The 12,385-nt window shown below is 41.2% G+C and overlaps 1 protein-coding gene across 1 annotated transcript; it reads left to right on the top strand.

Annotated features, from left to right (window-relative positions):
• The first annotated feature begins 561 nt into the window (after positions 1-561).
• LOC128331013 (vomeronasal type-2 receptor 26-like) lies at positions 562-11,122 on the top strand. The gene is made up of 5 exons (XM_053264379.1): positions 562-909; positions 1,379-2,230; positions 2,883-3,110; positions 6,228-6,354; positions 10,212-11,122. Exons 1-5 carry the CDS (start codon positions 562-564, stop codon positions 11,120-11,122), a joined length of 2,466 nt encoding a protein of 821 aa, XP_053120354.1.
• The last annotated feature ends 1,263 nt before the right edge of the window (positions 11,123-12,385 follow it).

Raw genomic sequence — 12,385 nt, 5'->3', positions numbered from 1 at the left:
TAATATATTGTGTACGTGGGTGTGATTGCTTTTACAGCTACTGCTGTTCCAGCTGCTGCTGTTTTCTCAGCTCCTCCAGTGCCCAGAAAACCTCTCCACTCTTCCTCTTTTGTAACACGAAGAGTGTTCATGGTTCCTTTACATCCAGATGTTCACACCCCAGTATTGCTAGTACTATATTAATTAATGTGGTCCTTAGTATCCAGGATCCCATGAGGAGTCATGGACTGCAGAATGCAGCAAACAATTATAATGCAGAATAACGGAAGGAAGGAAGGAAGGAAGGAAGGAAGGAAGGAAGGAAGGAACAGGTGAAGGACATTTCACTGTACATTATAAGTCTTGATCATGCTTGTCAAAAGAATGCTAGAAAGCATACCAGCCCCCCAGCCCCACACCAGATCCTACTGTGTGGCTTTACCTGCATGGTCTTATGGGTCATTAACCAGCAGACATAATCTGTATTTTACTACATTCCAGTTTGAAATACATAATGAAGTAAGATGATGATGATATAGTGAGTGTCATCTTCTGAATCAGATACTTTTGGATAGGAACTCAATGGTAATGATTTTGCTGAATGAAAAATTTCCCTATGATATAGCATGTGACTCTCATTGTAGTGTAGTGACAAAGAACTACCAGCATATCCTGGCCTTGGTATTTGCAGTAAAGGAGATAAATGAAAACCACAATATCTTACAAAATGTCACCTTGGGCTTTCACATTTATGACAATTATTTTAATGCAAGGCAGACCTATCATGCTACCATGGAACTTGTCTCAACACAGCACATTGTCAATTACAAGTGCAACATGCGAAACAACCTGATATCAGTCATTGGGACTTTTTACCCTGAAACCTCTTTCTATATTGCAACCATTCTGGGAATCTCCAAAGTACCACAGGTAAACAATGCGTATGGAGTACAAAATCATTTGATACCACTTCCTCAGTCTGAAAAAATGTTGCCAACCCTTTAAATCCCTGATCAAAAGGGAAAAACCTTAAACTGCTCAAAGTCCTTTTTCATCGGATCTTCACCAAATTTGCCAGGGCGGTGTCTCTTATCACCTAGTGAATGTGTGCTGATGGCCACACAGATCAGACAAATGGTTTTGATTTGTTGAGCAATAGAATGTTCCTGACTTATAATGGTCGAACATTATGATGGTGAAACATTTAAAACATTCTCCAGTTTAACTATATTGGCACAACTGTTCCAGTGTAATTAACTGAAGGCACAAATGTATATGTGGATTTAAACTCAGTTAATGCAACATTGAACAAGTTAGGAAGCCTATCAGAACATAATTAATTTCATTTTTAAAATCTTTAACTTCCTCTTCCCCACCCACCCACTTAATCTTTCTGTAGCTTACATATGGTTCCGCTCCAGTGATGAAGGATAAAGCTGAACACCTTTCTTATTACGAGATGGTTCCAAATGAAGCCAAGCTATATACAGGCATTCTCCACCTACTCCAGCATTTCAGGTGGACCTGGGTTGGGGTCCTTGCTACAAATGATGACAATGGGGAAACATTTCTTCAGAACGTGCTTGAAAGATTTCTCCTGAGTGGCATCTGTGTCGCCTTCTTAGAACGAATCAAGTTGTTTTCTTTCAGTGAGATATTTGACATGCTGAAATGGATGGTGAGAATATACACTGTTTCCATGAGTAGCACTGCTAATGCAGTGGTTATCTATGAAGGACAAATACTGAACCTGAGATTGCTGCTGAGCCTACCAGAAATTGAATGGGTGTCAATTGAGCCCAAAGGTAAAGTGTGGATTATGACAGTCCAGATGGAGCTCACATCACTGAAATTCCTGAGGACTTGGGATATACAAACCCTTCACGGAGCTCTGTCTTTTACCATTCACTCAAAGGAAGTATTAGAATTCCAACATTTTCTTCAGAGTAGAAACCACTTACAGACAAGAGAAGATGGTTTTATCAGGGACTTCTGGGAACAGGCTTTTGACTGTGAATTGCCAAATCCATTGGTTAGCATGAAAGCTGAGGAAACCTGTACTGGGGCAGAAAAGCTGGAGAGCCTTCCTGGAGCTTTTTTTGAAATGAGCATGACTGGCCACAGCTACAATATCTACAATGCTGTCTATGCAGTGGCACATGCTTTACACGCCATGCAATCATGGCAATCCAAACACCGAGCAATAGTGAAGGGAGAAAGGCTGAATCTTCAGGATAGACAGCCATGGCAGGTAATGTCCTCTTCCTAGTACTATCACGGCTGACAAATCACATTGGGCATTTCAGTCCAGTCCTTCCTTTGCAACTCTTGAGGAATTTATGATTACTGAATCCTTAAAGTGAGAGACAGGTCCACAGAAATGTATCAACTTCATTGAATTTGCCTGCTCTGTCACCCAAACAGTAAGGCTGCTCTCACAAGCAGCCTAACCCAGGCAGCCCAGCCTGAGTAAAGTTGCTCCTGTGTAGCATGTGTGCTTACTTTTCTGCCCACATGCTTTATTAGTCAGGCTGTTGACCAGTATCAATAATGTGGAGCTCTCAAAACTAGGGATGTAGTGGAATTTTCAAACAGATAGGCTTTTAATGAATTAAATTACATATTTAGAAAATACAAGCAGAGCAAGTCTCATCTGAAAATGCTCAAATAATCACTGTATACGTGTGGGTTTAGTTTTGGTTCAAGATGCACAAGAAATCAGATGCACAAGATTTCTGATGTGAAGAAAAACTGGCTGACTTTCAGAAAAACAGATGTAAATTCAATAAAAGAAGACTAATTTTTCATTTAAAAAAACATTCAGGAGAGTACTCTGCACACTCAGTATAATGTAACCATTTTACATATACCATGTAAACTATTGTGTTTCCTCCCCAATTTAGCTTCACCGCTTTCTGAAAGGAGTCTTTTTTAATAACAGTGCTGGGGAAAAGGTTTCTTTTAACCAGAATGGAGAATTGATAGCTGGATTTGATATTATAAACTGGGTCATTTTCCCAAACCAGTCATTTCATAAAGTGAAAGTGGGACGACTGGATCCACAAGCTCCTCCTGAAAAAGTGTTCACTATTCATGATGATGCCATCATATGGCACAGCAGTTTTAACCAGGTAGGTAGATTCTTCCTCATATAGTTTGAAGGGGGGGGGGAATGGATAGTGAGTAGCATTTTTAGGTACCAATCAAATTCCATTGGACAGTGTTATGCCCAATTAAAAGACCAACTTATGGACTTCTGGTATAGACCTATATGTACACACACACACACACACACATTGCAAACACTTGGAGACACATGATAGGAATGGATGACTATCTGAACAATCAGAAATAAAGAGGTTGACATTTAACCAGGTTAAGTGGAAAATCCAGATTTCAGGGAAGAGAAGTCAGAGATACATATATCACTTGGAACATCACTGTCTTATACTACCACAGAAAAGTGGGGAGCAAAAGCAGAAAATTCTGCATTAATACAAGAGGAGTTTCACACATCCCTAACGACAACTAAAACGATTTGCCACCTTTGAAATATTTGCTGGAGATGATGGATGAATTGACCCACATTCATTTCATCCCTTCCAATTATACCTTGAAAGTGAAGTGGGGACCTTGAAAGGATCTAAACAGCAAATATGATTATAATATAAACAATAGTGAAGGACATGATTGTCCTTTGTCTAGTCAAAGACTTCAGTATTATCCATAGCAGAGCAAAAACAGCCAGAGTGGCTGTTGCAACCACTTTGCTGTAGGTAAGTTGTAAGACTAAAAGGAATAAACATCATTGTCTCAAACTTTCCTCACATGGGGAAACATCCAATAAAATGGCAGCCACCAGGAAGTGGCTGTGCAGAGAGTTAAGAACATAAGAACAGCCCTGGTGGAGAAGGCCCAAAGACTAGCTCATGCAGCTTCCTGTTTTATATGATGGTCTACAAGATGCCCTCTGGGGAGCCTACAGGCAAGAGGTGAGGGCAAAGATGAGTATTTATTTATTTATTTATTTATTTATTTATTTATTTATTTGATTTATATACCGCCCTTCCAAAATGGCTCAGGGCGGTTTACAATTAAAACAAGCCACTAAAACAATAAAAACTAAAACAAATTAAAAACAATATAGCAATTAACAATATAAAACATTTTAAAATAGGATTAAACAGTTTACAGTAATTAAAAGCCCCAAAATCGGGTTAAAATTTAAAAACCCTGGAAAGCCAGGCCAAACAAATACGTTTTAAGGGCTCTCCTGAAGGCTAACAGCGAATTCAAATTACGGATTTCCGCAGGGAGCGTATTCCACAGCCCTGGAGCAGCCATAGAGAAGGCCCGCCTCCGAGTCACCACCAGACAAGCTGGTGGCGACTGGAGGCGGACCTCCTCAGATGACCTTAATGTGAGGTAGGGATCACGCAGAAGAAGGCGCTCTCTAAGGTAACTCGGGCCTAAGCTGTTCAGGGCTTTAAAGGTAATCACCAGCACTTTGTATTTTGCCCGGAAACATATCGGCAGCCAGTGCAGTTGTTTCAAAATAGGTGTAATATGGTCTCTCCGGGTTACCCCAGAGACCAATCTGGCTGCTGCATTCTGAACTAATTGAAGTTTCCAAACTACGTACAAAGGCAGCCCCACGTAGAACGCATTGCAATAGTCAAGCTGGGAGGTTACCAGCTGGTGCACCACTGTTTTGAGGTCATCCTCCTCAAGGAATGGACGCAACTGTCGAATCAGCCGAAGCTGATAGAAAGCACTCCTGGCCATGGCCTCCACCAGAGAAACCAGGGTGAGGCCTGGGTCCAGGAGTACTCCCAAGCTGCGCACCTGCTCCTTCTGGGGGAGTGTGACCCCATCCAGCACAGGGAGATCTAACTCACTCCTCAGATTCTGAGCCCCCACAATGAGCACCTCCGTCTTGCTTAGATTCAGCTTCAATTTGTTCTCCCTCATCCAGCCCATTACTGCCTGTAGGCAGGCATTTAAAGAGTGAGTGCCATTTCATGAAGATGAAAAGGAGAAATAGATTTGGGTGTCATCAGCATACTGATAACACCCAGCACCAAATAAGTACACAAATAAGTACCACAAAAAATGAGTACACAAATAAGTACCAAATGAGGACCACCAAATTAAAATAAAGCATACAGACAAATCTGACTAATGAAAAAGCAGCTAAATTAATATAAATAGAAACTAGGGGGGATCACTTATCAGATAAGAAGAATCGACAAAAAAGTAAGTCACCTTAAGTGGTGCAGTGAAGAAATGCTTGACTAACAAGCAGAAAGGTGCCAGTTCAAATCCCCACTGGTAATATATCGGGCAGTAGTGACATAGGAAGATGCTGAAAGGCATCATCTCATACTGCATGAGGCAGTATGAGGTAGAATACAGGAGGCAATTGTACCCCCCCCCCCGTATTCTACCAAATAAAACCACAGGGCTCTGTGGGCACCTGGAGTCGAAATAGACTTGATGGCACACTTTAACAACACAAAAGCCATCTATTACCACCTTTGTGTTTTCAAGAATCTCAAGGAAAGTGGCTGACATCCACTAGTGACTACACTGGTGGAAACGTGTTGCACTAATGCAAACATGTTGTTCTAGCTAGTTTTCAAAATTCAGGTACTTGTGTTCCAGACAAATGTTGCACTGGTGCAACAGGATACATGTGCACAATCTGTGGCATGCCTCCTGCTGTGAACCCCCTTCCTCAGTCCATAACTGTTGCAGGAAATGAAACATAGGAAACTGTCTTCTACTGAGTCAGACCATTGGTCCATCTAGCTCAGTATTCTCTTGCACAAACTGGCAGTAGCTTTTCCAAGGTTTCAGGTAGGAGTCTCTCTCAGCCCTATCTGGAGATGCCCGGGAGGGAACTTGAAACCTCCTGCATGGACAATTCATGCTTGCTACCACAAGATCAGCTCTCTTCCCTATGAGGATGCTCTCTTCCCTAATGATGCAAAGTTATCCATTATCCCAATTATGTGAGTGCAACACTTGCAGAAGTGGACCAGGACCACAGGAGATTGTGCAACTTTGAGCAATGCAACTTTCGTGTGTGTGTGCACACGCATATTAGTTCATCTCACTAGTGTTTATCACTATTATTCTGTCCCAAAAGCCTTTTTGCTTAACCATATACCAACCAATGAGATGCACATTACCCAAATATAGTTATTGAATATTAATATACCCTAATTCTTCCATTTATGGACCAGACATTGCCCTTATCAATGTGTACTGCCAACTGCCACCCTGGATATTTCAAGAGTGAGCAGGAGGGAAAGCCATTTTGCTGTTATGAGTGCATCCTATGCCCAGAAGGAAAGATTTCAGACCAGCAGGGTAAGCGATGTTGTAATGTTTATGTTTATCTTATTTATTTGTTTGTTGTTACATTTTTATATTGCCCCATACAAAAAAAAACTTCCTGGGTGATTCACAATCTAAAAACCATTAAAACATTGACACAATTAAAACAATTTTTAAAATACGAATAAAAACTCTAAAACCCAAAGCTTTAAAACTATAAACTCAAAGCCTGACTAAACAGGTATGCTTTCAGGTCCTTCTTAAAAACCTTCAGGGAAGAGGAAACTCCTATTTCATTAGGAAGTGCATTCCAGAGTCCCTGGGTAATTCTATAAAAGGCCCGCTTTTGAGTCGCCATCAACTGAGAAAGTGGCAACTGCAACTGGATCTCCTCAGATTATCTAAATAGGTGGCGGGGTTGACGAAGAAGAAAGTATTCTCTTAAGTACCTCGGACTCAAGTCATTTAGGGCTTTATAGGTAATAACCAGCACTTTTTATTTCGCCCAGAAACCTATTTGCAACCAGTGCAGTTCTTTCAAAATGGGTGTAATATGATCTCTTTGGGCAACCCCAGAGACCACTCTGGTTGCTACATTCTGTAGTTTCAGAACTATATACAAAGGCAGCCCAATGTAGAGTGCATTGCAGTAGTCAAGTCTGGATGCTACCAGCATATGCACCACTGTTTTAAGGTTGTTTATCTCCAAAAATGGACGTAGCTGATAGAAATCAGCCAAAGCTGATAGAAAGCACTCCTGGCCCACTGCCTCAACCTGAGAAATCAGGGAGTGGTTTGGGTCCAGAAGTCCCTATCCTGGGAAAGATGCATGCAATTTCCAGAGTGGAGGCTAGACTACACAGGGTGTAGGGAAGAGGCACATAGTAGCATCACAAGAAGAAATGTCCCTAAGTAGAGCACTCAATGTTTCCCTGTACAATTGAATGGCAGTCTTTCCCATTTAGAAAACAGAACAAAGGAGTGCATTCAGATTGACCCTTGCAGTTGTTATGAAGCTGGAAATGAAAGAGCAAGGGAAGTACCTAATATGAACGTAAGATGCAATGAGGGCCATGAAGAACCTAAGCAGGTAAAAGGGTACTAAATGCAGGCCAAGGGGTACTAAAAGTATGATAGTTCAATAGGAGATCACCTCCTTTGCATGCAGAAGGTTGCCATCTCAATCCCTGGCATCTCCAGACCAGGCTGGGTAAGAGTGCGGAGAATCCTGGACAGCTGCTGCTTGTCAGTGTTGATTATTTAGTGAACCAATAGCCTAACTCAGTAGAAGGTAACTTCATATATAGCCTCCTATATATTCTCGCATAGGTCTGCGAGAGCAAACATGTAATAATCTATGCTATTACACATTAAACTTATGAAGTTTACAAAGCAGTGTTCAAGCCTACTGCAAGGTTCCAGGATCTCAAACTGAGGACTCTGGGAACAGGACTCAGTTACCTCCCTGTGCAATGTTCAAGGCCATGTATGGTGTACCACTCCCAGTGGTATGTTATGGTGATTGGTGTCCATAAGAACATAAATAGGATTTTCTTAAAGCCTAGCTTTTTGCTATTTTTTTTTTTTAAAAAACATTTGCTTGGTGATCCTGCAGAACATAATAGGAACATAGGAAGCTACTATATGCTGAGTCAGACCATAGATCCATCTTGTTCAGTATTGTCTACACAGACTGGCAGGGTCAGGCAGGAATCATACGCACCCGGTCCGTGCAGGTGCAGGTGCATATTATGTTCTGCAAGATAACCAAGTAAATGTTGTGTGTGTGTGTGTGTGTGTGTGTGTGTGTGTGTTTTAAATTAGAAAAAAGTGAGGCTCCAAGAAAGGCCTAGTTATGTTCATATGTTCACCATAAAGTACCACTGGGAGTCAAACAGAGTCAGGAGGCATTTCAAAAGGGCGGCGGGCAGGGGAGAGATACATTTTATTAAAAGAGGAAAATAAAATGCACCATGTGGGTGCATAGAACAATGTTCCACAAAATCACCAAGCAAATTTAAGAAAAAGAAAACAAGAAAAAAGTGAGGCTTTAACAAACGGTGCTCTATCACTATGGCCCCTCCGTACATCTCGGAAGAAATGTCAGGGCACTTTGAAGTATCCCCAAACACTGCCATAAAAAGTGGAACTTATTAGCATGGGCACAATTTGGGCTAAGCTCCAATGTGCAGGGGAAACCCCGAATTGTGTATGGAGTGCAGCTCGATATCATGCATGGACTTTGAGGTAAATGCCCCCAATGTGCAAATGTACACCCACCATACCCATGATGAAGCAAAGTAAATTTGCCATCTGGGAATGGCCCTGGTGCATCTTGATTTCTATTTACATAATCTATAGTTTGGGGCGGTGTACAAATGTAGCAAATAAATAAATAAATAAATAAATAAATAAATAAATAATATTCTGCCCCTGCTCCCAGAAAAAATATTGTGGATACCCATGCCACCAGCTCTGGCCCTTTCCAGAATACACAACTTGGCCATAGTATCCATACCCAGATAACCTTCAAGTAAGACTACGGTAATGTATTTTATGCGGGGCGGCCTCTGAAGACAGCTTAAATAATCTGATTCAAAATACAGTTGAAAACATGTATTTTGTGTTTATACATGTTAATAACAAACATGTATTAAGTGGCATAGGAAGGAAGAAACTCATCTTGCGAAGAGTTCAGAAAGTTCACAGACCAATAGGGCAATTCAAAGTGCTGGTATTTATCTATACATCCCTAAATAATGTGGAATGAATGCATCAGAGGGACCACCCCATTCTGTATAAACCTGCCCAGCTTCTAAGATCATCATCAGAGACTCCTCTGTGGATACATCCCCCAATCTTTCTAGGTGACAGTGGTAGGTGATTAGGCACAGGTCCTTTGGGGTCCTTCATCTAGGAAGCTCCCACTCCATGTCTCAGTCTGTGTGAAAGGTGCTTACTCTAGTGCAGGGTTTCTCAACGTGTGGGTCCCCAGATGTAATTGGACTTCTACTCCCATAATTCCCAACCAAAGGCCACTGGGGCTGGGGATTATGGGAGTTGAAGTCCAATAATATCTGGGGACCCACACGTTGAGAAACCCTGCTCTAGTGGTTTATTTCATTCATTCATTCATTCATTCAATTTCTATACTGCCCTTCCAAAAATGGCACAGGGCAGTTTATACAGAAAAATAATAAATAAATAAGATGGATCCCTGTCCCCAAAGGGCTCACAATCTAAATCTGTTTGTTAGATGCTGATTGAAAACATGTTTGTTTAGTTGAGTATTTAGTGTGTAGTTCATTGGGTGTTTAGTTCATTGTGGCTATTTTAATGGTTGATATTTTATTTTATTTTTTTACATTTATATCCTCCAAGGAGCTCAGAGCAGAGTACATAGTTACATCTGTCCTCACAAAACCTGTGAGGTAGGTTAGATGGAGAGATAAGTGACTGGCCCAGAGTCACCCCATGGGTTACATGGATGAATGGTGATTTGAACTCTAGGCTCCCCAGTTCTAGTCCAAAACTCTAACTGCTGCACCATTGTTTTATCTTTATGATGACATTTCTTTTATTTGTATTGTAAACTGACTTGAGAATCTTTATTGTAAGCAGCATTTTAAAGAAATAATGAAATGATTTATAGCTTGTGTCCATTGGCATTAAATCTTTAGGCCATCATAATGTTCTTAGGAGTGATTAAAAAAAGTCTGAGCATTAAGAAACAATGTAATAATAACAATCAGTATATAGCCAATGGGACTCTCTCTCGACACACATCACTATCATGATCCTCTCACATATTTGTATATTAGACCACTTTTGTGTGTAGAATAATTATGCTATGTTTGAGAAAAACTGAGACTATATACTTTCATTTTAAGACATGGATGACTGTTCTAAATGCCCACCTGATCACTATTCAAGCAAGAACCAGGATGTGTGCCTACAGAAGAATGCAAGTTTCCTGTCTTATGAAGAGTCTACAGGAATCATTCTAGCCATTTTTGCTCTTTCTTTTTCTTTTATCACAGCTTTGGTGCTAGGAATCTTTATGAAGCACCATCAGACACCCATTGTCAAAGCCAACAACAGGAAACTCACTTACACTCTTCTCATCTCCCTCTTGCTCTGCTTCATTTCTGCTTTGTTATTCATTGGTCAACCTGAGAAGGTGACATGCCTCTTACGACAAACTGCCTTTGGCGTCATCTTCTCAGTGGCTGTCTCTTGTGTGCTGGCAAAAACCATCACTGTCATTTTAGCATTCATGGCTACCAAGCCAGGAAGCAGTATGAGAAAGTGGGTGGGGAAAAGACTGGCCACTTCCATTGTTGTTTGCTGCTCCCTTGTCCAAGCAGGTATTTGTACTGTCTGGCTTGCAATGTCCCCTCCATTCCCAGATAGTGACCTATACTCAGTGACTGAAGAAATTATTCTGAAGTGTAATGATGGATCAGTAATTATGTTTTACTGTGTCATGGGCTACGTGGGCTTCCTAGCTATTATCAGTTTGACTGTGGCATTTTTTGCCAGGAAGCTGCCCGACAGTTTCAATGAAGCCAAGTTTATTACTTTTAGCATGTTGGTCTTCTGCAGTGTTTGGCTCTCTTTTGTTCCAACCTACTTGAGCACTAAGGGAAAATTCATGGTAGCTGTGGAGATCTTTTCTATCTTGGCCTCCAGTGCTGGATTGCTGGGTTGCATCTTTTCTCCAAAATGTTACATTATTGTGTTGAGGCCTAAGCTGAACAACAGGGAACAGATAATTGGGAGAAAACACTGGAGAAATTAACAGTTTGGAAGGATGTATCAGCCTGCTCTTGGAATCTCTCATTGGTTTTCTGCCTGGAGTTGTATCATGTAATTTTTCATTTCAGTTCTAAAAGCATCATTTATTTGCATCTGTCCATCTGTTGCATTTGTACTAGTTTGGAAGAAAGCAGGCAACAGAAAATGCTAAATACCCCAAATAAATGTCACAGCCTTAAAGTCTGAACCACAAGCCAACCCCACATCTTAGGTATACAATATTTAGTGGGCCAAGAGCAGACAAAGTTATTTATTATAATCAAGTCCCATTGAAATTAATTTGATTTAGTCTCATTAATTTCAATGAGTCACGAATAACAGTCTGGATCCTGCCCATTACATGTGGGAATCAGAGGCAGCCGAAGAGGGAAGCACTGGGCAGCGGTGAGAGTTGCCTTTAAGAAGTCATTACTGGCAATACTGCAGCACCTTCAAGCCACTGTGCGCAGCAGTGCCCCATGCAGCATCCTGCATGGTGGTTGCTGTGACTTCAGTATTCACCCGGCCTCTGCATATGCATGGAGGCTGTGATGGAATGAGGCCTAAACCTCCTCTTATTGCATATAAGATTTTATGGTGCAATTGCCTTACTTATCCACTGTGTTAAGAAAACTCTGCAGGGGTCAAGTGTTCATGGCTTCTGTCCTTCAGTTTGGTTTGGGAGGGAGATAAAATGTCCTGGTTTGATTCTGGAGGGAAGTGGAGGTTTGATTTTATTTGATATGTTTTGAAAAATGGAGGGAACTTAAGTTGTGTTGATTGCATAGTTTAGAATAAATGGGATGGAAGTTAGAGAATATAAGGAGGCTTCCTTCAGTATAGTTTTAGTGCTAATAAAGTAGTTCAAGGAGCACAGTTCAAGCTCAGTTCAAGATTAGAAACACCGGGTTCTAAACTGGGTTCTAAACTCACTCTGCAAACCAGGTTTAAGGGGAGGGGTAGTTTGGCGGGTTAACCGCCTGGAAGCCACCAGGCTTGCCTGCGAGCCCGGTGGCTCCCACAATTAGGTGAAATCAGGCTAGGCTCCCCTAGCCCAGTTTTGCCTGATCATGGGAATAGCCCCATTGGCTATTTCCCAGTCCTCTGGTACAGAGCCGTAGCCGTATTACATAAGTTTGCTAAGGCATCAGCAAAAAAACCTTTGAATTATTTTTGTGTGGATGTCAACTGGCCCTGGCGATTTGTTAGCTTTTAATTTTCAAGACAGTTTAGAACATCATCTCTTAATACATCTATTTGGCTCAGT

Source organism: Hemicordylus capensis, chromosome 6, assembly GCF_027244095.1.
Source record: "Hemicordylus capensis ecotype Gifberg chromosome 6, rHemCap1.1.pri, whole genome shotgun sequence".
In the NCBI taxonomy this organism is placed as follows: domain Eukaryota; kingdom Metazoa; phylum Chordata; class Lepidosauria; order Squamata; family Cordylidae; genus Hemicordylus; species Hemicordylus capensis.
Note: the sequence above shows the minus strand (reverse complement) of the source record. Positions and strands in the feature narration are given on the sequence as shown.